This window comes from Macrobrachium nipponense, chromosome 17 (genome assembly GCF_015104395.2).
Source record: "Macrobrachium nipponense isolate FS-2020 chromosome 17, ASM1510439v2, whole genome shotgun sequence".
NCBI lineage: Eukaryota > Metazoa > Arthropoda > Malacostraca > Decapoda > Palaemonidae > Macrobrachium > Macrobrachium nipponense.
The window spans coordinates 87,112,337-87,139,701 of NC_087210.1; the positions used below are offsets into that span (position 1 = coordinate 87,112,337).

A 27,365-nucleotide genomic window follows, 5' to 3' on the forward strand; every position below is an offset into this window, starting at 1 on the left:
ATCTGTGGGAATCTTTTCCTCTGTCCAGAGAGATAAAGAAAAACCTCAGCTGGTGGTTAGAACCAGGCAGACTGAACGAGGGACTATCGCTGCAGTTACCGAACCCCTCCCTAGTGTTGTTTACAGACGCATCGGAGACGGGATGGGGGGCGACGTTGGGCCCGAGAGAAGTGTCAGGCACCTGGAGTGGGGAACAGGTGTCCTGGCACATCAACGAGAAAGAGTTAGTGGCGGTGCATCTGGCTCTCAGGCAATGGGAAGCCCAAGTCGCAAACTCAGTGTTGCAGGTAAATTCCGACAACACGACAGCTCTAGCCTACATAAGGAAACAGGGGGGGACTCACTCCCGCTCACTGTACAAGAAGGCGAAAGAGCTTCTTCTATGGTCAAAGGAGCGGAACATCACACTCTTGACGAGGTTTATACAAGGCGAGAAAAAGAAAACGTCAGAGCAGGACGTTGTTGGAGCAGGAGAGATCAAGTCATTTCCACGGAGTGGACTCTACACTCAGAGGTCTGCAATCAAATTTGGAACCTTTGGGGAAGGTCAAACATAGACCTGTTTGCAACTCATTGGAATGCCAGGCTGGAGAACTACTGCTCTCCGATTTCAGATCCAAGAGCAGTAGCGATAGACGGCCTACTCCTAAATTGGGAAGGAATAGACGGCTACGCTTTTCCTCCTTTCAAGATCATAGGAAACGTAATAAGGAAGTTTGTTCTGACGAAAGGAGTAAAATTGACCCTAATCGCCCCATTTTGGCCAGCTCAAGAGTGGTTCACAGAGGTACTGGAATGGATGATAGATTTTCCAAGGTACCTTCCTTTACGGAACGATCTTCTCAGACAGCCCCACTTCGACAGATACCACAAAAACCTCCCCGCGCTCGGTCTGACTGCCTTCAGACTGTCGAAGGACTCGTCAGAGCGAAGGGATTTTCACGCGCTGCTGCAAAGGCAATTGCAAGGGCCAGGAGGCCGTCAACGATACGCGTGTACCAGTCGAAGTGGGAAGTGTTCCGAAGGTGGGCCAGGAATCAGAATGTATCCTCTTCCAGTACCTCTGTGACGGAAATAGCAGATTTCCTCTTATATTTGAGACTAAAATGTAACCTTGCAGTCTCGACTATAAAAGGTTATAAAAGTATGCTTTCCTTGGTGTTTAGACATACAGGGCTAAACATCACAGATGACAAAGATTTACACGATTTGATTAAATCATTTGAGACTTCGAAGTCCAAGACAGCCAGAACACCCAGCTGGAACCTGGATGTGGTACTGAGGTTTCTCATGTCAAAGAAATTTGAACCTCCCAATAACTCAACGTTCAGAGACTTGACTAGAAAATCAATTTTTCTCTTTGCATTAGCATCAGCTAAAAGGATTAGTGAACTCCAGGCTTTAGAAGGCACAGTGGGCTTCAGAAAGGATTCTGCAGTGTGTTCATTTAACCCCCTATTTTTAGCAAAAAATGAGAATCCTTCTAAGCCTTGGCCAAGGACGTTTGAAGTTAAAGGATTGACTTCCCTGGTAGGGAGAGAAATAGAGAGAACTTTGTGTCCGGTAAGGAGCCTCAAGTTCTATCTAGAGAGGAAAAAACAAATGGGAGGAAACTCAGAGAGCCTTTGGTGCTCGGTAAGAGATCCGAGAAGAACGATGTCAAAGAATGCACAGGCATTCTTTATCAGAGAAACTATTAAAGAAGCACATGTTGCCTGTGAAGAGGAATACCTCGGGCAGCTGAAAGTGAAAGCACATGAGGTCAGAGCCGTAGCAACCTCATTAGCTTTCCACAAGAATATGTCGTTAAACGATTTAATTGGATCCACATATTGGAGATGCAATTCTGTGTTTGCGTCTAACTATTTGAGAGATGTACGTGTGACTTATGATAAGTGCTTCTCTCTCGGACCTTACGTGTCTGCGGATTCGGTGCTGGGACAGGGGGCTGAAACCAATCTAGCTTAGTTTAGATAGATTAGGGATTTTAATCTTGTGGTGTTGTTTTTATGGTCGATTGAAAGTGGTCAGGAAAAAGTACCATTTTCAATTCGTAGTGTATAACAAAGTAGTGTGGTCAGGTGGTCGAGATTGGTTGTTTTCATGCTCCTTGTAATGTTTTGGACCTAGGCTCTGTCTTGTAAGAGGGTTAGTCCCCGTTGATACGACAAAGGTGAAGGCTCTACCATGTAAGTGGGATAGGCCCCATTGGTATGATCCAAATAAGGCTCTGTCGAGTAAGCGGGCTCGCCCCCATTGACATGATCCAGAAGGGTTCTCAGTGTAGGTCTCATCATCACTGGAACTCTCGAGGCAAGCAGACTCATAGACAGTTCTCATGAAGTCTTCTGCCCAATAAGGTAGGAATCAAGGTAATTAAGTTTATTTTTAGTACCTACAACAAAAGTTGTTTTCCCTGTTTTTGAATTGCTATTCATATTGATTAACTATCTCTTACCCTCCTCCAAGGGTGTCAATCAGCTAAGTATATATCTGCCGGGTAAGTTGCATGTGTAAAAATGAAATTGTTAAGATACAATAAAGTTTTACACATACTTACCTGGCAGATATATACGTTTAATGGCCCACCCATCCTCCCCTCAGGAGATAGGAGGAAGAAAAATTCTGTCAGAAAACGGGAATGATTCCTATTACCGCCACCCAGCGGCGTAGGGGGTGATCACCTGACCTACCTGTAGCGTGTGCCGCGAGTTTGAATTCTGTCGGGCGTCGGAGACATAAGCTAAGTATATATCTGCCAGGTAAGTATGTGTAAAACTTTATTGTATCTTAACAATTTCATATTATGTTGGGAACAGTCTAAATCCACAACATGGTTGTGTTCCAAAGACCAGGTCATTACCCTAGCAAAGTCTACATAATGTATTCAAAATGTTGAAAAACATGAAATGAAGAATGGATTAATGAGATTGATTCTTTCAAATATTTAGGGTCAATGACGTCCAGCGGATGTTTTCTTTAGAAAAGGCATGTAAAAAAATGGGGAGATTTGGAAATCAAATAAGACTCCACTGAATATTGACTGACACTGAACATTAAGGATTATACAAAAGTTTAGTATAATTCTGGTGTCCACTCCTCTTCATAGCAATGCTGCTTGTGAATCTCTACCAATTCTCATCTGCTGCATCTACAGCCTGCCTAAACATTCGCCTATGGTAATAAGTAGCTCTTGAAGATGGCCATGATTCCCTGGTCCATGGTTGCTAAACAGAGGTGGTGTTGGGAGGTAGGTGTAAGTGGTTGAAGAAACAATGCTAAAAAAAAAAAAGATACTAATCACCTAAGCCTTGGAATCTGACATTCATATAACTGGGAGATTGCCTTGGAATGTTCCTTGATGCTTAAGGAATCTTCCCATAATGCACCAGCAGCAGCTTTAGCTTAAAAGTCACCTACACAGCTGCCTCTCAACAAAATGCTCAAACAGTTTTACAACCTTGACACCTTGGAAAAGCCCCCTTGGATATAAATGAACAGTCTGGCATTTTCTTCCAGTAAAGACCAGTCTCGTGACCATTTGTTCTGAAAAAGAAACTACTTCCTCATAATCTTTGCCATCACTGCAGATAATTCAGATACTACTAACTCATTTACACATGCATTTTTGCCTTGGATCTTGATGTGAAGACTGTCGCTGCCTGAACTACATAAAATATCCTGGATTTCCCACTAATTCAGTCTCTTTCTTATTGGAAAACTTCTTTGTGGTGTGCTAATAAAGATAATGATTTCTCTGGAATCAACATCATTGGGACACTGATGGGTCTGCCATTTAAACCACAGATAAAGAAACTCTTCATTTACTCACAGATGGTGCTTCTTTTCTTGTTGGTGACTTTGTTCATCACTGTGTTGTGGCAATCTTTTCACCATCATAGTGCTTTATCATAGCCATCTTAACATACTCCAATAGAAAGCCATGAAACTTAGAAGCACTAACAAGGAACTTTCTTTGGAGCAATGGGATAAATCCAAACAAATAAGACACTGCATATAACGCACACACAAGCACTCCTTTGAATTTTCTGCCAGGAACTAGCACTGCAATGCAGCTGGATGCTGAACTATGACAACCAAATGCCATGTGCTATGACAGTATTTTTTATACTATTTTTAAACTTGTTAATAGTTATATTCTGTATACTATTCCATATTGCTATACAGGTACAGTAGTGCCTCAGGATACGAAATTATTCCGTTCCAAAGCGGCCTTCGTAACCTGATTTTTTCGTATCTTGAACTACGTTTTACATGTAAATTGCCTAATTCGTTCCAAGCCCTACAAAAACACAACAGAAAATTTTATAATAAAGCTAAATTGACCAATAAACAATGAAATACAACAATTTGGACCATTCAATACCTAACATAACCTTTATTGTAGTATGTACCTGTAAATAAAATGTACAGTGGAACCCCCGTATTTGCGTTCTCCGGATTCGCGGATTTCTCTCTGGAACTTTTCCCTGCATTATTTGCGGAAAATTCGCACATTTGCGGTATTTTTCTATGAGAAATATCCACAAATTCCTGGATTTTTCTTTATCAATTTCATCAGAGAATGCTCTTTTTGTGATAAAACTATTAAAAAAACAAAGTATGAAAATTTTTAGTGGGTTTTTCCTGAGTTTTAACTAACAAAATAGGCTGTTTTTAGCATTTTTATAGGGGTTTCAAACATTCGCGGGTTCTAACTATATTCACAGGGGGGTTTGGTACGCATCCCCCGCGAATACGGGGGGAACCACTGTATTAGTGTACATGGTACAAGAAATACTTTACGTACATATGTAGTAAAATGTGGAACCTTACCTTTCGAGTGAGGCGATGTCCGAAAGTGGCGACAGAGGAGGAGGAAAAATGGCAGAAAACATGAACACTCAACTTTACGAAACACATTAAAAAATGGCAGAAAACATTAACCCTAACTTTACGAAACACATTAACAAATGGCAGAAAACATTAACACTTCTTGATTACCTCCATCTTCGTTCTCCATAGAAAGCATCCTCTTCTTTCCATAAACTTCAACAACATTCTTGGGACCCATGGCTAATAATGTAAGTAATTAAGTTCACACACAACTTGATAAAGTAACTTACAGCACAACGAAAGCAAAATCACTAACACGAATTTACGTTAACAAAGGAAATACAGTGCGGCCTCGCTTAGTCGCGGATCAGCAATCACGGATTCAGTTAATCAAGGGTTTTTCCTTGGACCACTTCTCAGTCTATATCGCTGCTATGAATTGCAGCATTGCAGGCTTGTCTGTGGTAGGCTAAGCCTCATCCGGTTCTGATAACTAGCAAATGCATGAACAGATTCACATTATATTAACTGACAATAAAGGTAATAAAACCATTCTCACCTTATATATTATTGGCATATCTTCATAATATATGGCCTATTCATGGAATAATTCCACATCATTGACATCAACTTGTATTTGAGTGGCCAGCAGAAATGTATTTTTACATAAGTATCCTCTAAACTCTGTCATAAATCACTTTACTTACTTTTTCGTGGATCCCAAATACTACGTACGTATATCCGGGAAAATTAACGAAATCGCGAATTTTATCATAGAGTAAGATTCACTAATTACTGTGTTTTCATCTTCTTTTCATGACTAAATGCATTTTTAGGATAAACTTATTTACAAATTTTCAAATACTATGAATGTAAATAGCAAAATCTCTCTCTCTCTCTCTCTCTCTCCTCTCTCTCTCTCTCTCTCTCTCTCTCTCTCTCTCTCTCTCTCTCGTCACTTACAGAAAAAAAACTATAATACTGATCTATTATCATAATAAAAGAACAAGATGGTCCCCGACATTTGTAGGTACATGCATTGCCATATTTTTATTCTTTCTGTGATTTACGAAACTGTGCTTCAATACAACTTTTATAGTTGACTCAATGATTATCACATACTATAACAGTATACAAGAGAATATCTTATCACTATCGATGTTTCATTTCTTATCACCATAAAAATATTTAAAATACAAATTTCATTATGTTATTCTCGAGCTAAGATAGTCAACAGTTACTCTCGTCCTAAGCTGCTCTCCCTAGCTAGTCAACAGTTACTCTCGTCTTAAGCTGCTCTCTCAAGCTATTCAAGTTGATCTCTCTCTCTCTCTCTCTCTCTCTCTCTCTCTCTCTCTCTCTGCTTTTCTCTCTCTCTCTCGCTCCTTCGTTCGATCTCTCTTCCGTCTCTCTCTCTCTCTCGGCTCTCAATGAAATATGGTAATTTACTGTATCATACATATCCATAAATACTATTATGTACAAAGTTAAAAATAATAATAATTCCATTAATAAATTAGTTTCTTCTTGTAACTAAATTGTTTTCCAAACTAATTCTTTCGGTAATAAACGTCCCTCAGCTGATTCTAAACGTAAACAAAAGACAAAAATAGATTTTTATTGCTGTATTTTGCTGTTTATACATTAATATTATAATCATAGTTGGGTGCTGTAATCATTACAGTAAATCATGTTTTTTTATCATAAATATGTTCATTCATGAAATAGATATACTATGTACTTTTAGTTTGGTGCAGCAGCCAAATGATGAAAATAGAAAGGAATTGTTAGGTAATATACTTTTATTTGCTGATCTGATGAAAGGAAAATTGAAGATAGGAAAATTTATAAAAGATTTGTGACATTATAGACATATAACTTAAACACACACACACACAAAGGAGGCATAAAGTAAACAAGGGAGCCGTTTTGTTTTATGTTACTGAAGTGGTGTTCGCCGGGTTCTTTAAATTGTACCCATAAACGAGTTAATTTTGATACATCCATAAGCACTGATTCTTTTGCTCTTATGGGAAAGAGGCCTAAGCGTCAGATGAAGGTTATCATGCATAATATATTAACGCGTTGTGAAGAAGGGAAGAGGTGTTTTGCTGCATGCTACCGGTAACATTATCTTCATTATTCTTTCGATTGCACTGCAAAATCGTCACAATCTTTACCATAGATCGTTGGTGATTACCCATATGATTTACATAATTTTGATATTTCTCTTACCTCTCTCCCTCTTTCCTTAAAAAAAAAAAAAAAAAAAAAAAAAAAAAAAAAAAAAAAAAAAAAAAAAAAAAAAAAAAAAAAAAAAAGAGCCCCACGTGAGTATGTAATGGCACATGCGTATGTAGGCTACATTTGTACAGTAGTATGTATACTCCATATACTTTTAAGGCTAATGTAAAATAACTTTGAAACTGTTTTGAATTTAGTCTAAGGTGATAGTTGAAGACAAATTTGGTGCTTGAACTAAAGTAGGCAGTTTTAAACATTGGAATAGTGGTCTTGGATGGGTTATTTATTAAAGTAGGCAGTTTAATGCAATTTTTGAGGGGGGGGTACCAGGATAACACGGGTATTTACTTATCATGGGGGGTTCTGGGCCCTATCCCCCGCAATTATCGAGGCCCTACTGTATATGTGAACGAACGAATTCCAGTGTTTACGATAGCGCTGCCGCAAAAAATGGTCAAGGAACGCCTTTACATAGAGGCATGATGCTGACCAATAGGAGAGCAGGATCTTATGGCAGGGCCTAGCATCAGGAACCAATTGGAGAGCGGGAGGATGTTGGCGAGTCTACTCAGTTGGCAGCACGCGAGTTTTAAAATTGTTCTCGGTGGCCCGGGCGAATCTCGGACTTTACCCTTTCACAACCTGAATTATTTTCGTATACAAAGCAAAAAAATCTTCGTCTTTGCTTTCATAACTTGGATTTTTCGTAAGTAAGGACTTTCGTATGTCAAGGTTCCACTGTATATCAATTCATATACTATCTGAACATTTGTTATGTTATTTGGCAGTTTTCCATTAGGTTTTTTACTCTTATGGCTGATTGCTGGACCCCTATGTGAATGGTATAAAGCTGAATGTCATACATAAATAAGACTATTTTAAAGATCATTAAGTTTTTACGTAATTTCATACTTTACATTACATTATGCTACAGTATATTAATTTATATATTACAACATTCTTGCATATGCTTTAGCAGTTTTTTCAGCTGATTTCTATATTTGTATGGCATAGTAACATTTGTTGTTCCACTCCATAAACTTGCATACACTAATGTATGACAATTTTAATTTTTGTGATTATTTTTAACAATTGGCCTGCAAGCTGAAAATGCCATTATTATATGTATGCCATACGTGTATGTGCAAAATGAAATTTTTTTTAATCAATTTGTATTTTTCATAGCTAACAACCCTGATGTCTTAACAATAGTAAAAATCTTCTAGTGCCAGCTGGAAACTGGTTCACTGTATTCATGGAAGATAAAGAGTACTCCATCTGTTCAAACAACAAACCATGTAGGCCACATGGGGTTTGTCAACACTCCTCCCTCCCCTTGCTGGAGAGAGGAGTACATGCTACTGAGAAGAAAATTTTTATATTGTATGGAATACAAACAAAATAGATGCAACACAGTATGGCCAGCCCAATCACCTTTATCAGACCAGTTCCAGCATAAGATGTGCTTATTCTTCAACCCGCCCATAGGATGAAGAATGGAAAAAGGGAAAGAAGGAGAACACTCACCTACCTCATTCTCTCTTCCACACAATCATCTTAGGTATGATAAAAACTGTCATGCCAGGGGCACTAGATGAGCTACACAACCTGTTGGGAAGCCACCATTGGATCCAAGGAAAGTGTCCAAGAATGTGGAGGTTGTCTGCTGAAGCCAGGAACCAGCATTCCAAATCCTCTGAACAGAAAAGTTCTTCTTAAAAGCCAGAGAGGAACCATCTCTCTGATGTCTTGCGCTTGCATGCACAGTATCTGCAACAGAACTTGAAAGCGAGGAGTAGACATGTCTAATCACCCCACGAAGCCAGAATAAAATGGTATTCTTGGCCAATTCTTTTTTGGCTTGGCCTGTGCTAACAAAACATCTACGACACCTAGACTTAGGTGACAAGTCCTTTCCAGATAGCAACGGTCTGACGGGACGAAGCAATAACTCATGAGGACCGTTGTCAACATACTCACTCAGGGAAGGAATTGAGAACGAAGCAAATCTGTCATCATGAACTGAAAAATTTTGAGTCTTGGCCATGAATTCCGGGACAAACTCGAAGGCCACAAACCTCAAACCCCTGGTGTGCTTGATTTCATAAACTAGGCCATGAAGCTCTCAAACTCACTTTGAGGAAGCCAAGGACAACAAGAGAACTGTCTTGAAAGTCAATTCCCTATCTGACGATTGATGTAGTGGTTTAAATGAAGCCTGTGTGAGATTACTCAGAACCAGAGTAAGATCCCACGTAGGGGGCTTGAGTTCTCTAGGGGAACAGGATTGCTCGAAACTCCCGAACAACATAAAGATTTCCCGGGATTAAGAGATGTCCATGCCTTTCAGGCGTAGAACCAATCCCAAGGCAGCCCTATAGCCTTTGATAGCAGAGACAGAAAGGCATTTCTCATTCCTGAGGAGTCATGAAGCGATAGGGACTCTACCGACTGGTGGAAGCTCTTCATATGTGGCTGGCAAAGAAGGTTATCCTGAGATTCCTGGAACTCATTACTTTGTTCAGGACATGACGAATCAGGCAGAACGGCTGGGAGAGAGAGAGAGAGAGGAGAAGAGAGAGAGAGATGAGAGAGAGAGAGAGACGAGAGAGAGAGAGAGAGAGAGAGAGAGAGAGAGACGAAAATAGATAGAGAGAGAGGAGAGAGAGAAGAGAAGAGAGAAAGAGAGAGAGAGAGAGAGAGAGAGAGAGAGAAATACACCTCTAGATTGTCCAAGGGTGCTGAAGGGTGCCCTCCACCACAGCAAAAGGATCCAAGACCATCGAGCAGCAGACCTTTAGCTTGCTGTTGATGTGCGTGGTGAAAAGGTCTAAAACATGGGTCTTTCCCACAGGAGAAACAGCCTGTCTGCTATGTCCTGATGTAGAGACCACTCGATACATAAAACTTGACTCCAACCACTTAGCTTCTCAGCCACCAATTCCTCCTGCCTAGAATGTACCTGGCCATGAGCTACATCGAGCTGTTGATCACCCACTGGTGTACCTCGCCTGTCAACAAGTGGAGCTGGCATAGGAGAACTTCTTGTAATGAGTATGTTCATTACTTCTAACAGAAGTGAATAACAAACAGACAATAAATACAAAATTAGAAGGAATAGATGAGATAAAAATGAAAGAGTTATGGTAATTACATTTGTTGAACAAAGACTCAGAACAATGTAACATGTTATTTGGAGTAATGTTCTAAATTTTTGTCTAATTAATGTGATTACCTTACCACTTGAATTTTTCTCAGATCTATTCCTTCTATGTATCACACATATATACAAGTGTGTGTGTGTGTGTGTGTGTGTGTGTGATAAGCCTCATATCCATATTTAAAAATGCTGATACAAAATATAAAACACTAATGCTTCATAAATATAGTCAAATATCAAAAAAGGTTTTGGTTTCTTGAATTAATAAAAAAAAAAAAAAAAAAAAAAAAAAAAAAAAAAAAAAAAAAAAAAAAAAAAAAAAAAAAAAAAAAAACACAACTGAGCAAATAAGGCAGCCAAATTATTTCAGTAAATTGAAGATTTGCTGTAGCTTTGCAATTTTCTGCAAATATTTTCCCAATAAATTTTCCAACAAGAGCCACGATCTTCGCTTATCAAACATCAATCAGGGGAGATGACTTTGCTGTATCTTCCTCTCAAGGCATTACTTAATTTGATTTTATGAAATTCTGGCTGTCAAACCAAGCATTAGGGAATTTTCTGCCATTCAGTACTTTAATGCTTAAAATATATGTAACTTGGATACACAGTGACAATTCTGTAGAAAGTACTTTAAGGCGAAACTAAATTACTTGGATGGAAAGTGAAACAAATGTGGTACATTCTTCTCCTACAATATGGTAGTAAGTCTTGTTATCAAATTTTCTAGTTATATCTAAGACCTGTTAATACCTAAAGCATATGGGCAACAAGGAATTTATTGTACAGTATTACGAAATAGTTTAATAAAACCACTAACTCACACATCTCAACACTTTCATGTAGCTTGCCCAAAGAGCTTGTTCTTAAAAGTTTCATATGAACACTAGAGTAAGGAAAAGTTAAGGAAATTAAGACAGCTGTATAGGATGAGACCAAATGAGGCATAAAAATAGTAGAAACAAACAATCCAACAGGAATATTGCAGTGAGCTATGCAAAGGACAATTTCTCTAATTACAGCACAGAGCCTCATCTGTTCAAATTCCTCCTATCTAGAAGGGTCACTTATCCAATGGCAGCCATAGATTAGGAAAATAAAAGAAAAATATAACACACTTGCTAGTCTCTACCTAACTTATTCATTTATACCATTCATAATGGTCCATGTAAGGTATGTTCAATGCCCAACCAAACTTGTTTGCATGTATATAAAAAGAAGATTATGTTGATGAAATGACAATTTGTCCAAAATTGCATTTTTCCTAACTATACAAACCTGAGGTCCTTTTACAATAGGAAGGTACTAGCGGCAGCTGGATAGGTCGTAAGCTTTCGAACAAGGGGTTTGGTAGTTAACTGCTTGTCTGACAGGCGCGCGCGCGCGACTGGGAGGTAAACAAATCACTTTTGCTTTTGGCCCAAGCAAAAAACTGCAGAGTGAGGGGTGGCATGAGGTGGGGCTATGTGTAAAAGGACCTCAGGTTTGTATAGTTAGGAAAAAATGCAATTTTGGACAAATTGTCATTTGTTCCGACACGGCATACAAACCTTCGGTCCTTTTACAATAGGAAGACTCACTTCTTGGTGGGAGGAATCTGAGTCTTTTGTGAACAGACTGGTGTTCGCCCAACCTTGGAAGCCTCCCTGGTCGTAAGAGCGAGGGAGGGATCCAAGCCTCTGTCCGATTGATCGGGGTGTGCACCGCAGGATCAATGGTCAGACCTCTGGACCGAGTACTAAGAGAGAGGCAAGCGTATCTCTTCGTACCAGCAATGTAAGAACTTGTTCCTGTACAGGAGCAAATATAAAGTCATGGGTTTGACTCTTGTAGGCATCCACTTCCCCCCCTTGTAGAAGGAAGTGGTGGATATTCTGCTCCTATCCCTAGTGAAAGGGATAGGATGGGGCTCTGTCATATAGCTCACCTGCATCTCGTCCTCATCCAGCGTAGTGACGACCGTGGCCCTCTGCCCACAGGTAGAGGAGTAGGAAAAGACGGGAAAGAGGGAGCCAGTCACTCACTCATTCACACATCCATCCACACAGTCACACCAGGACTCGATGCTGTTTCAGCCTGCGAGGGTCTGGGTTAGCTACACAACTTGTTGAGCAGCCACCACGGGTTCCCAAGGAAAAGGTATCCAAGGACCTGTGGGCAATATCCCGAAGGTAGAAGGACAGTAAAGGTAGTCTGGTTAGACCAGACCCCTGCCTTCAGGACCTGCGCCACGGAGAAGTTCTTACGAAACGCCAACGAGGGGCCAATACTTCTGACTTCGTGAGCTCTCGGACGGGACGTACGGATGTCGTCACTACCATCAGCCTCATACGCCCTCCTGATGACCTCACGCAGCCAGAATGAAGAGTGTTCTTGGATACTTCTTTCTTGGTTACCGGTGCTAACGAAGAGGCGTCGACACTCAGGCCTGAGGTGTCGAGTTCTCTTCAGATAGCGCTGTAGCGCCCTCACAGGACAAAGCAGCATCTCATCCGCATCATTATATCGGTGAAGTCCAATAGGGAGGGAATCGTGAATGACTCGAACCTGTCGTCAGGGATCGACGGTTTCTGAGTCTTCGCAACGAAGTTCGGGACGAAATCGAGCGAGTCACAGATCCCCATCCCCTGGAGTGTCGTACATCATAGAAAAACCATGAAGTTCCCCTACTCTCTTCGCCGATGCCAGGGCCAGCAAGAAGAGGGTCTTGAGGGTCAGATCCCTGTCTGACGACTCTCGGAGTGGCTCGAACGGCATTCGAGTCAAACTCCTAAGGACGAGAGTCACATCCCACGCAGGGGGCCTGAGTTCCCTGGGTGGGCAAGACCTTTCGAAGCTCCTCATAAGCAAGGAGATCTCGAACGAGTTCGAGATGTCCAATCCCCTCAGTTTCAGGACGAGCGCCAAGGCGGCTCTGTATCCTTTGACTGTGGGGACTGAGAGGAGCTTCTCTCGGCGAAGAAAAACGAGGAAATCCGCTACCTGCTGAAGAGTGGCTCTGAGAGGAGATAGACCCCGTCTACGACACCAACCACAGAAGACGGCCCACTTCCCCTGGTACACCGCTGCAGAGGACTGACGGACGTTTCCAGCCATCTCTGTTGCTGCGCTACGAGAAAAGCCTCTCGTTCGCAAGAGATGGTGGATAACAGCCAGCCGTGAAGACGTAGGGACTGGACTGCTCGGTGGTACCGCTCGACGTGTGGCTGGGCGGAATAAAGGTTGTGCCAAGGGGGAATCTCTCTCGGTTCTCCTGCGAGAAGAGCCAGCAGGTCCGGATACCAAATGGCCTGTGGCCATTTGGGAGCCACCAGGATCATCCTGAGATTCGGGGTGACCAGTGCTCGACTGATCACCTTGCGAATCAGGCTGAACGGGGGAAAGGCATAGACGAAGAGGTTGTCCCACGGGTGTTGAAGAGCGTCCTCTGCAGCTGCCCATGGGTCCGGCACGGCCGAGAAGAACACCTGGAGCTTCCTGTTGTGCCGGGTGGCGAACAGATCCACGACTGGTCGCCCCCACAGGTCGAAGAGCCTTTCCGCCACGTCCTGGTGTAGAGACCATTCGGTCCCTATCACCTGATCCCAGACGGCTGAGCGTGTCTGCTACTACATTCCTCTTCCCTGGAATGTAGCGTGCCGACAGCTCTATTGAGTGTCCTTCTCGGCCCACTCGTGCACCTGCCGAGTCAACTGGTACAACGGGAGAGACACTAGGCCCCCCTGTTTGTTGACGTAGGCCACCACCGTGGTGTTGTCGCACATCAACACCACTGAGTGTCCCATCAAGCGGTCCTGGAACTCTTGGAGAGCGAGGAACGCTGCCTTGAGTTCCAGTACATTGATGTGAAGGTGCTTGTCGTTCTCGTCCCACACTCCTGAAGTCAGCAACTCCTCCAGGTGTGCGCCCCATCCCTCGGTCGATGCGTCTGAGAACAGCTGCATGTCCGGGGGGGGAGTGCGCAGAGGCACTCCTCTTAAGAGGTTCCTGTCGTCCAGCCACCAGGCTAGGTCCTGCCTCACCTCCTGTGTCAGTGACACTGGAAAGCTTGGGGGATCGTCGCCTGTGACCAACTCTCCTTTAGTCTCCACTGAAGAGACCGCAGGTGAAGACGCCCGTGAGGGACTAACTTCTCGAGTGACGACAGGTGTCCGATCACGACTTGCCATCGCTGAGCTACCTGTTCCTGCCGAGACAGGAACTGGTTGGCTGCCTCCCTGAATCTGCTGATCCGCGAGTCTGCGGGGAAGACTCGCCCATGCTACCGTGTCGATCAGCATACCCAGGTACTTCATCCTCTGCTTGGGCTCGAGATCGGACTTTTCGAAGTTCACAACGATCCCCAGATCGCGACAGAACTCGAGCAGAGATCGATGGTCCCTGTCCTGTAGCAACTGCGAGCGGAGCTCGCCAGGACTAACCAATCGTCGAGATACCTCATTAGACATATCCCGTGCGAATGGGCCCAAGCAGACACCAGAGTGAACACTCGCGTGAACACCTGTGGGGCGGTTGAAAGACCGAAGCAAAGTGCCCTGAACTGGTACACCGTCCCGTCGAGGATGAAAGCGGAGGTACTTTCTGGAGGACTGATGAATGGGTATTTGGAAATACGCATCCTTCAAGTCCACTGAAAGCATGAAATCGTTCTCCCTGATGGAGTCGAGCACTGAGCGTGCCGTCTCCATCGTGAACCGGGTCTGGCGAACAAACCGGTTCAGGGGAGAGAGATCTATCACCGGGCGCCAGCCTCCCGTAGACTTTTTCCAACCAGGAAGAGTCGACTGTAAAAGCCCGGTGACTGATCCGTGACGATTTCTACAGCTCTCTTGCTCAGCATGGTCTTGATCTCCTGTCTCAATGCTACGTCCTTCGATGACCCTGGAACGTACGACTGCTGTTGGACCGGGTTGGAGGTGAGGGGTGGCCGATCGAAGGGTAATAGATATCCCTCCCGAAGGACATCTACAATCCAGGTCTCGGCGCCGTAGCGCTGCCAAGTTGCCCAATGGCTGGCCAGGCACCCCCCCACTTCCGGCAGCAGGTGAGGGGGAACGCCGTCCCTAGCGTTTCCCCCCTTTCTTCGACTTCTTCCCAGAGCCTCCACGGGAGGAGGAGGGCTGGGAGGAGGGCTGGTTACGGCTCCCCTTGGTAGAAGTCGAAGAAGACAGAGTCTTTCCCCGGGGCTTCGACGCGGCTACCGTCTTAGCCACCGAGGAAGCGCTAGCCGAGCTCTTAGACTTGGCCGCAGTCCGAGGCTGCCCAGAAGCCTTCGAGACTGCCTGGTGAACCATACGGTCACTGTCGTCATTGCGCCGTCTCCTGTCCGCCGCAGCGTCCACCATCTCTCCTGGGAAGAGAGACGTGGAACTCCGTAAAGGTCCGTTGCGAAGTCCCAACGCCGCTTCAACGCCCGCCGCCCTGGAAACCCGAGTAAGGACAGCGTCCCTTCGTCGGAGAACCAGGTTGGGCCACAGGTTCACCGTCTGGTGGGCAAGGAAGGAGATGGCTCTTCCTCCAGACTGGCAAAGTTTCCTAAAGGCCGAGTCATCTTCGGGAGAAATTCCCCCGGAGTTGGCTGCGACCTTAGATACTGTGAGGGACCACAGATCTAGCCAGGAGACGGCCTGGAAAGCTGCCATGGCGGTAGATTCCAGGCCGAGTGCCTCTTGCTGCGAGAACCATAGGTTCTCGGACAGGAGCTGCTGCAGAGACACACCCAGAGTCAGCCTGGCTAACTCCGGGTTCACCTGTTTGGGCGGCATCGGCATCGGGTCTTCAGATGGCACATAAAAACGCCGCTGTCGCAGCAGAGGAGGTGGAAGCAGCTTGCTCGACCTGCCAGACTTGAGCGAACCGTCTTGTCCGGAGACAAGCGATTCAACCTGGTCCAGCACTGAGTCTGCAAGCTCAGAACGCGGCAAACCCACCGTCGGTCTGGGTTCCCTCTTCGGGGCCCCAGAACCGAACTCGAGCCGGGAATGGTGGGCTCGGATGGTGGGAGCGGCGATCCTTCCGCGAGGTCGTTTGTGCTGACGAATCAGCGCAATAACCTCGGCAAAGTTCCTCTGGATCTCAGGAGTGACTGCGTCCTGCGGAGTCGGACCATCCAGTCCCTCAAACAGGAGCATCTCCTGAGACCCTCCTCCCTCAAGGGGAGGAACAGCGACAGACCCCTCTCGGTCTCCTCCAACCACTTGTGCGTACGACCTGGCTGGTCCGAGAACCGTGCCTGGTACGTACGACGACGTGGTGGGATCCTGAGGGGCGCACCCCTCACGATCACTCCTCAATACCTCGCCCCTCCCGGTGTAACCCGAGGAGGTTTTAAGGTATGGGATAGGGCAGACCTGACGCTCCCATCCTTGCTCGCTGGCAGAACCGAGTGGGCTTGGAAAGACTGCAGGCGATCGCCAACTTAAACCGCGGTGGCGATCGAGCTGCAGACCTAGTCGAGCCGTCTCGCTGTGGAGAACGGCTGGACCGAGAACAGCGGCCCCGGTCTCGTGTGTCAGAGGAGCTGGTGCTGGTCGCCGTACCCGATCGCTCTCTGTGAGAGTGACGGTCAGGCGACCGGCGAGCTCCACTGTCACGGTGAGACCTTGGCGTATCCTCACGGTGCGTACCTCCACGGTGCGTCAGTTCGCTGGTACCCAGCCGTGGCTGGTGCCGGCGAACGGGGGGACCTCTTCCCAGCCTCAGCCCGTTGGCCGGTCATGGACCGTCACGTCCGGCCGCCCGGGTAGCCAGCTGCTCGCCGCGAGAGCGAGAGCTGGTCTGGTGAGAGTCGCGTGAGCGGCTGTCACCAGTCTTCCGCTCCGTGCCGTGAACCTGACGCTGAGCGGACTCAGAGGTCTGGTTCTTGGCTGCACGGCCGCTGTTAGGCGACCGTACACTCGGTACCTCTCGCGAACGAGAGGTCGAGACGGACCCTGCTGCCGTGGCCGAACCACTAACAGCAGGTGAGGAAGTGCCGGTGTTAGCCGGCACTCCTCTGGTCCCCATAGTCTTCTTCCTTGCGGAAAAGAAGAGACGGGTCCTGCCCCCGAAGGAGCAGGGTGACCAGCGGAAGAACCGCCCCCCGTCTCACCAGAGCGAGACGGGCCCTTAGAAGTTCCCGAAGGAGACTTCTTAGGGGGGGGGGGAGGCGACCTTCTTCTTCTTCGGCGGGGGAGCCTTAGAAGAAGAAGGGGAAGAGGCGGCAGACGACGACGACGACGAAGAAGACGATGAAGACGACGACGACACCTTCCTCCTCTTCTTCTTCTTCTTCGTCAACCTCCTCAGGACCGACGTCAGATCTGTCATCCAGAGCGGAGCCGGGGCTGCTGTTGCCGAAGCAACAGGGCCCGGACGCACCTGTCCGAACAGATCAGCATCGGGAGCAGCGGCGCCAGGAATAGGAACAACGTCAGCAGGTGCAGGCATCACAGGAACGGCAGTAGAGACGGCAGGAGCAGGTACAGGAACGGCAGCAGTGGTCAACGTCACGTCGTGGAACGGCGGCTGGGCAGGTACGGCAGGTACGGCAGGCTGTGCAGGCGGTCCAGATGGACGGACCAGCGGCACAGACATCCTTGGTACTGGTGGGAGGTCCAGGGGCGAGCTCTTCGGGCACACGAAGTCCGGTCGCGGCAGCACGGCAAACCCAGGTGGCGGCATCACACTCCCCCGAGGTACGGCGACTGGCCCCTGCACCGATGTAGTAGGTGTTACAGAGACCGCGTGCGGGGTGTAACACCAGGTGAGGAGGTGAAGCGTAGCCAGGTGTTGTAAGGGTCGTGGTGGTGGTCGTAACCGTCGCATGGGTGACCGCCACGGAGCCAGCGAGATGGTAGAGCAGCCCCTGGACACTCGGCACGCCCTGCAGCCCCAACGATGCCCACACCTGTCCGAGGTCGTCCCTTCGCGGCAACCGCACCTGAGGAAGCAAAAGTCGGGATGATTAGGAGGATCCTCTACCCGCTCGCGCGAAGACGAACGGATAGAGGACCCAGAGTACAACTCGACGTCAGGGGTATCTAGCGCCCACTCCTCCAAAACACTCGACAAGTCAGTGAGGAGAAGGACCTAGAAACCCCCCCCCCCCCGAACGGGGAGGGGAAGGCGCCAAAACGTGGAAGCTGAGCGGGCGGCAGGAAAGAAGACGAAGTGTCCGTCACCAAAGGAGTCGCGGGAGAGCTTTCCGACGACTCCTTTGCAGGCCTTCGCTTCTTCCTGCCCTCATACAAAGTCCACTGCGCCTCTGACCAATTATTACAAACTTCACATGGCTCGGCTCGGGTGCATTCGCGCCCCCGACACCGAGCGCACAAAATATGAGGGTCAATCTCCGGGAATGAGCGGAACTTTCCGCATTTACGCCCTTCGGTACCCGGGCATAGTCTCCGTGGGGTAGCGAGGCGAGGAGATTCCCATCATTGACCAATAAATCACAATTAATTAGAAAGAGAGAAATGATTGTACTTACAATGATTCTTTCATACACAAACACAACCATATACTCAGGAAAGCAAACGACGAGAAGCGGGCAGAGAGCGTCGAACACACACGTCCACTCGCTGTGAGGCCGAAAGCAAAAGTGATTTGTTTACCTCCCAGTCGCGCGCGCGCGCCTGTCGGACAAGCAGTTAACTACCGAACCCCTTGTTCGAAAGCTTACGACCTATCCAGCTGCCGCTAGTACCTTCCTATTGTAAAAGGACCGAAGGTTTGTATGCCGTGTCGGAACAAGTGAAGCTTTTCTTCAAACAATTATGATTGTTTCATCACAACTCCACTAATTTCACATTTACCCATGTCTGGGTTGCAAATGTTCCCAAGATTTTCCCCTCATGCATAAGTTGTAAACATTAGATTCCTAACTCTTAATGTAAATTAAAGCATGCTAAAATCTAAGGTCAAATAGAGCCTTGTTTCACCTCAGACCTTTTCTCCTCCCAACAAGAGCAACAAAGTAGTTTGTAGGGTTACTCCCTAAGTAAGCAACAATTTACCCACTCCCAATGTGTAGCCTCAGCAAGCAGATAGTGTAGCATTTCTGCACCTCCAAGGATGTGGGAATGATTTTAATAACTCTTCTTTGGTTGGAGCAGGAGTGGTTTACAGAACTGCTGTCCATAGTAGCAGACAGTCCAATTAATCTTGACATAGAACAACAACCTCAACACCCTTTGTTTTTATGCCTGGAATTTTCTACAAAGACCTCAGTGATACGAGATTTCTTAAGAGAGAGGTTGCAACCACTGCATGGTTTGGCAGAATTTCAACCAGTAACTATCACCAGGCCAAATGGAATGACTTAAGTGACCTTAATATGGGTTCTTTGCTAAGCCTCACTCAACAATGATGCAAATGACTAGTAGCCATGACCATTCCAATGCATTTTTTTGCATTTCCTTCTTTGCTTCCATTACCAAAATGAATATGATCTCTTTGCCTAATGAGGGTTCTCAGGCTACATATGGAGGAACAGAGCCTTCTAGGGAAACTCTTTCAAACTGTTCCTGTTTGCAAGGCAAACGAAAAAATTGGTCATAAAGAACTTAAGTCTCCCACTGTGTGAGGCAAATCTCACTGCCTGACACATTGGTAACAAAACAGCTAAATTGTTGACTAAGACTTGCCCGAGATTCCAGATGGCACATTTGTAATAAGATTATCTTCTTCAGTCTCACAAACAAATGGGTGAATTTGGGAACATTTGGAGGACAAACATAGGCTTCAAAATGTTTGACAGGTTTGAATGCAAAACTTACTTTAAAAAACAATAACTCAAAATGTTTGACAGGTTTAATTGCAAAATTTACTTTCATTATGTTTCATTATGATTTAAAGCTGACAATTTTTTTTAAACTGCATAAAGTTTCTATTAAAAAAAATACTGTTCTTCCTGTAGTAAGGAACTGCTTAGCTGTGTTAATACCACCACTTTTTCTTTTAGTAAATCAGCCTCACCAGATTTGAAGTTTTATTGTTCAAGTAACCCAAAAGTTTTTCTATTATTTTAGGATTTTAGCTGATTTTTATATGATGCAAACAAGGCAATGTCCTTTGTCAACAAAAACAACTAACAAGAATACCTTCAGTTAAGATAGTTGCTGACTATAAGCTCTTTCTTGTACTTTATTGTTTGTCAAATATATTTCTGCACTAGTTCTTGCAAGTAGTTAGGTGATTCCCCATCTTTCTTCAGGTGAAACTTCTTACATATTTTATACCGTGTTAGTTTGATAACTCATTAGGTTCCAAAAACTGATTTGTCACGAAGTGTGTCAGTTTTCTTTATCCTTTTGTTTAACATCACTATTTAACAATTAAATTCGATACTGTATTCACAGCAACCAAGATGAAAATGGTTATGCTTGTAAACAAGCAAACACTATACGTATATGAAAAACCTTTGTTCATATTTAATTAACTGCAGTACTCCAACTGGGAAAAGTTATGTAGTGTAGAATTTTTATTACATAAAACAACCACAAATCACTGTACACTCTAAGATTTCTGATAATTTAGCAGTCTGTGCCTTCATATTTTATTAACATTTTTTTTATTATTCTACCATCCTCCCCAAGACATCATTATATCTTAATTTTAGGGTCGCTTTCATGACCAAAAACATGACAAGTAAAATTCACCAACTGATAAAGTATCCACAGCCTTTAAATATTACACAATCATGACATTGTCTTTATTTTGAATGTCAAATGCACACTTAATCATATCTGCTTCTCAGTCAACCAACTTATATTCTTCTGATAGTACCTATCTACAACTGATGAGGCCACTTAGCTGAGATTATCTAAGTGCAATTCCAACACCCAAGTCAAAATAACAAAGACTGGGGAGCAATTAATTTAAAACAAGAAAAAAAAAAGCCAAGGCATCCTTCAAAATGCTGGGCAAATGAAGAGCATTCAAAACCATAGTAGGTCTTATTGTCAAACAGACTAAGAAATCCAAACATGCTCAGTTCACCAAGACTAATATATTTCAATAACCTTCAAGTTCATCTTGCATTAATAGTGTGGTGCCCTAAAAGAACATTCTCAGACATGATATCATCAGCTTCATAACATTATCAACCAACTAAATATTTCTTATACCTACTTGTCCAAAATACATAACGTAAAAGATCACCAGAAACAAGAATACACCAATGTAATGCATCCTAATGTAAATATAAATATAATGAACATGAGAAGTCATGTCATGCATATTAAAAGGCAAAGCCAAATAAGAAAAATTGTTTCTGTATGAAAGTGAATTATTAATACATGCAAGCCCAAGACACCTGTAGCAGTGTGCCTATCTGAGATTCTGCAAACACTACAATACAGAGATGACATCAATGCAAGAGTTATCTTGAAAAGAACCACTTCAAAAATCAACATTTACAGTCTTTTCCTACTATTTGATACTAGAAATTATTGAGGAATTTGATGTTTTTCACATGACTGGAAAAGCTTCAAAACCACTTTTCACTTCATATATGTTTCAATCTTTCTTTAAACATTGCAAGAAAATGACACTAACGGGAATAAACCAGCCCCATACTTTCACCTCAAAATTGCCCCATCTCATTTCATCTAGAGAGGTGATTAAGAATATAAAAATGCCTAAAATAACTAATACACTAACCAAGAAATATACAATTCCTTGATCTAAAAACTGCAAGATAAAAAACCATTGCATTCAAAATTATAGTACACATGACATCTAATTTATAAAAACGAAATTACCAAAATATCCACAAAGATACAATGACAGCTCACTAGCTTGTTAACAAGAATACAAGTCTCCCTACTCAGTACCAAAAATAAAGCATTTTGTTAATAGCCTTATGGAGAGCACTGAATCTCGGAATACAATTCACTATTCAGCATTTTTTCCATAACTTGCAAGCACTCTTTCTGTGCAAATATGATTAAAAGTCAAAATAGTTAGTCAAAACACAGCAGCTGCCAAAAGAAACATTCCAGAATAATGGCAGCCAATCCTTTATCAAGTCTGGTAATTACTGATCAACTAACATCACAAGTGACATTTATCTTGTAAAATACTAACCTTGCTGAAATCTGTGCTGCTTCTTCAGCTGAGAAGGCTTCACTAATTGCTCTTCTTCATCTATGTGTGAATATATGTCCGAGTCATCAGAAGGAGTTAGCTGCTGATCATCTGGGAAGACAGGTGAGAGTGGCTCATCTAGGTCATCACCTAAAGAACCATCTGTTGGCACCGTTTCATATATTTCTGAACTGCTTCTGGAAAGAAAGAGAAATTTCTCCTTACGTTTCATTTTCCAGTGAATTCTTCTCATATTTATTATTATTATTATATAAAGGATTAGTTTATCCTATATTTCATTTCCCAGCGAAAAGGAATTAAATACAAAGGAGAAAACAAAAAGTTAACACTAAATCCTAAGAGTATTGTGATGTTTAGCACAGCACAACATTCATTATCATGTAAAAATATGTAAACCTTTATTTTAAAATGAGCAAAATTGCCAAAATACAAAATTGGACATAGGTTACTGTAAAATTATATCAAAACTTCAATAAAGTTACATATACATTACAGTTTTCTCTAATGTTCAACAGATATTTTTGAACAAAATGCGATCCAAGATAGTATCAAAAACTTTTTTAGAACTACCACACTAATCATGTACTTTTTGCCTTATTTCTGTGGACAAAGCAATAGTCAAGTCACACCTACATGCACTGGTTAATACTGAAATCTCCTTACTGCAACTGCCCAGATGCTGTCCACAATACATTATTCATTTCGTGTGACAGATCAAAAGCCAGAGGGCTCGTATTGGAAGCGAGAACTCACTCAACGATCTAAATGGTCTGTATAAAGCATATTTTGAGTAAAATTTAATTCATAACATGTCAATTAATCAAATACTGTTTGAGTAGTCAATTGCAGCGTCGTATGAAGGTCCTCCAGACACCTTGACCCCGACGATCCTCGAATGAGCCAATCGTCCAGGTAAAGCGAGACTCTTATCCTTGAGAGGTGAAGCCATCTCGCCACATTCCTCATCAGAAGCGTGAAAACCATCGGTGCTGTGCTTAGCCCGAAGCAGAGAGCTCTGAATTGAAAGACCTGCCCCTTTAAGACAAACCTCAGGTACTTCCTTGACTGAGGATGGATAGGGGCGTGAAAGTAGGCGTCTTGGAGGTCTAAAGAAACCATCCAGTCGCCTGGTCTTAAGGCTCCTAGAACAGACCGAGACGTTTCCATCTTGAATTTGTCTTTCTTGACAAAACGATTCAGCCTGCTGACGTCCAGGACAGGTCTCCATCCCCCAGACTGCTTTGGCACCAGGAACAACCTGTTGTAGAAGCCTGGGGATTCTAGAGCTAGTACCTGTTCTACAGCTCTCTTCTCGAGCATTTGCTCGAGCAGATCAAACAGAATCTGTTGCTTCTCTGGATGGTAGGAGGGCGACAGATCTATGGGCTTTGTGCTCAACGGTGGAGTTGCGAGGAATGGGATCTTGTATCCCCTTTTGATGACTTCGAGGGCCCAGCTGTCCGTCCCTCTTGCTTTCCAGGCTTCTGCAAAGGACAAGAGCCTGGCTCCGACGGGTGTCTGAAGGGCCTGGGCTTGGAAGGGGTTCTGCCTCTAGAGAGACCTCTTCCTTGAGGAGACGCTCTCGAGGAAGCTCTGCCACAAAAGGGCTTCTGCTTCTTGGAAGCCTGTGCAAGTGGAGTTGTAGAATGGGCTGCAGGATGTCTGGAAGACTGAGCCAGGAGGTCTTGGGTCACCTTTTCCTGAAGGCTGACTGCTAGATCCTTCACCATCGACTGCGGGAAGAGATGGCTAGATAGAGGGGGGAACAGCAACTCTGCCCTCTGAGAAGGAGACACCGACTTTGCCGTGAAGTTGCAATATAAGGCTCTCTTCTTAAGAAGCCCCGTACAAAAGTGGGAAGCCAGCTCATCAGAACCATCCCTGACTGCCTTATCCATACAGGCTAAGACGCTGGACAGCTCCTCAAGAGAAAGTGAGTCCGGACTCCGAGACTGTAGGTCCAGGGCTCCCAAACACCAATCTAAGAAGTTAAAGACCTCCATTGTCCTAAACAGCCCTTTCAGATGATGGTCCAACTCTGAGAGTGTCCAGGAAACCTTTGCAGAGGACAGGAGAGACCTCCTAGGAGCGTCTACTAGGCTGGCAAAGTCCCCTTGGGAAGAGGAAGGAACTCTCAAACCAGCTTCCTCTCCCGTCTCGTACCAAATGCCCGCCCTTCCACTCAACCTCGCTGGAGGCAGGGCAAAAGAAGTCTTGCCTTGGGCCTTTCTGGAGTCCATCCAGTCATGGATTCTTTTGAAAGCTCTCTTCGTAGACAGAGACGTGGCCATCTTGATAAAGCCTGGCGCTTTCCTCGTCTTCAACGAAGCCAACTGCGAAGGAGGAGAGCGAGGGGCCGAGGGCTGAAACTTGTCGCCAAACAAGTCCCTCAAAAGGCGGGCCAAAACATTGTAGTTCGATGATGAAGACGTAGCAGGTTCCTCTTCATCCGCAGGCTGCGACTCACCCGAAGACTCTCCCTCATCCACGGGAGCAACGGAAGAGTCCTTAAAAGACCGAGAAGCAATTAGACCTTGAGGCCCAGCTCGCAGAAGGGGTCTCCTTTCCGAAGAAGGGTCCGTAGAACAAGGCCAGGCATCCTTGACGGCATACTCTGAAGCTTTCCGATGATCAGCGAAAGGGGCGTCCTGCCAAGTGTCCTTGCGAGCGTCCTGGTGAGTATCTCCTGAAAAGCATCCTGACGAGACGCAGTAGCAACAGAAGCGTCATAGCAAGCAGCCTGAGAGGCGTCCTGCTGAGCAGCACGCCGAGCGTCACGAAGAAGAGCGCGAGGAGCGTCGTGACAAGAAGTACGGCAATCGTCGCCAAGACGAGCCTTACGGTCTAGAGAGTGTCCTGCATGACGCTCATCGACACTTCTCGATAAGCGCTGAGGAGGTAAACTAGATCTAGAAGGCTACGAAGCAGAAGAGGGAGACAAACGAGGAGAAGGAGAGGGGGACTGCTTGGACCTCTAGATAAGCAGTCTCGAATCCTTCCTGCGGCGACGTGGCTCTGCCTCCCTCTTGGCGAAAAACGAGGCCAACTGCTGCTGCATATCGAGGAGAATCTTCTTAGAAGGAGAAGATTCCCGATCAGGGGAAGGGCTGATCCTGTGGGAAGATGAGGGGCGAGGGGACGCCTTCTTCCTTCTCACAGGAACAGCCTTAGAGCGACTGGGGCGCTCAAAAGCGTCATCCTCCAATGACGTCCTGGTCCTCTTCTGTGGTGGAAAGGCATCAAAACATTCAGGCGACGACTGCAACGCATGTCGAGAAAGAGGATGTGAGGCGTCCTCTTCTCTGAAACTTCTCTTGAGAGGGCGAGAGTCCTTCCGAGAGCTCCAACCCCTGTGCGGGGAGGACGCCTCAGAGGACGAGAAGCAATCCTTAAGGATTTGTGGACGTGCACGATCCTTGGCAGCCTGGGAAGCGTCATCAGGTCCTGCCGAAGGGACGCCAGATCGGTGGGAAGCCCCCGTAACCCTCCTTCGGCTTTCGACTTGCCCACTCCCTTTGTCCTAGGAGTCCGACAGAGGCCTAGACCTAGAGGCATTATAGGGTCGATCTGACAACACTAGGGGCACTAACACCATCACCACACTTCACAACATTAGATTGGAGAGCGAGCACTTTAGATTCCAAGTTACGGATGGAATCCATAATTACCGAAAGGGCATTACCTTCCGCAGACACAACCTCAGGGACCGAAGGCAACACCACAGGGTTAGGTAAAACGAAGTCTACAGGAGGGTTAGCGGGAGAAATATCACTACCCTGACTTCTGCTCACTGATGCACTCCTGGAGGAAGACCTCCTGATTGTCACGCTCTAACTTGCGCACATACAAATCATACATCTTCCAATCGTAATCAGGCAAACTCTCACACTCCTTGCATCGATCATCCAACAAACATACATGCCCCCTAGACCTCATGCATACCGAGTGAGGATCTACCAAAGCTTTCGGTAGTCTCACCTAACACCCTTGCACACAACACACTCTGAAACTAGCAGAACTAGAACCAGGCATCTTATCCAAGAAACAGTCAAAGCCAAATCAATCCACGATAGCGTATGCCTAGCCACAAATCCAAGTCAATAAACCAAAAGACAATCAGAATACTTAAGTGGCAACGAAGTTTACAAAATCCAATGACGGAGGTACTGAAAACAGGTGTTGACAGTACCGGCGACAGAGAAAATCTGAATAGAAAATGGGAATGGTTCCTGATACCTGCCTCCCAGCGGTGGGAATGGGTACTAACCACCTGGCCTCCCACTGCGTGTGACGTAAGTTTTGAAATTCTGTCGGACTTCGGAGAATACAGCTATATATATATCTGACAAGTAAGTTTCATGAACACAATTCCAAGATAATGGACTATGAACCCTTGAACCAAAGATATAAGAGAATCTTTTGGTTTCCCTCACTGATTGCTGGCACCATGCCATGGTTTATAAACTATGGAAAAATAGAGGACCTTCCATTCTCCTAAACCACTCTTGTCCCTTGTATCTGGATCTACCATCAGCCCTCCCTTCCCTATTACCGAGAGGGGCGTGTTGCTACTGAAAAGTATACTATACTCTAAAATAACTTTACAGTATGGCTGACCACCTCACCTGCATCTAGTCCGTTCCAGCTTATAATGGCACTCGCCTTCATACTGCCTGTAGGGAAAGGAGTAGAAAGAAAGTAGTAAAGAAAAAAGACCAGTCATCCCATTCATTCTACTTTCATACCTTCATCTTAGACTAGACACAAACTGACCTGCCAGGGGTACTGGATGAGCTATACCACTTGCTGGGCCGCCACCACTGGACCCAAGGAAAAGGTATCCAAGGATCTATGGGCAACGTCTTTTAAATAAAATGAAGTGAAAGTCATTTGGCGTTTCCAAACACCAGCTATCAGAATTCTCTCCACAAACATATTCTTCTTGAATGCCAAAGAAGCACTCAAGCCTCTGATGTCATGAGCCCTAGCCCTCTCCTGGCTATCTGACCCCCTGTCTTCTGTCATATAAGCATTT

At 45.0% G+C, this 27,365-nt stretch overlaps 1 protein-coding gene across 3 annotated transcripts in view; it reads right to left on the reverse strand.

The window, feature by feature from the left end:
- LOC135196429 (rho GTPase-activating protein 190-like) overlaps positions 1-27,365 on the reverse strand; it is a 334,492-nt gene that overhangs the window by 135,202 nt on the left and 171,925 nt on the right. For all 3 annotated transcript variants that reach the window (XR_010310411.1, XM_064223251.1, XM_064223252.1), the window contains exon 20: positions 22,310-22,506. Coding sequence is in view for 2 of the 3 variants with exons in the window: in XM_064223251.1 (XP_064079321.1) it covers positions 22,310-22,506 (197 nt within the window). In the remaining variant the exon portion in view is untranslated. The remainder of the gene's footprint in view (positions 1-22,309; positions 22,507-27,365) is intronic.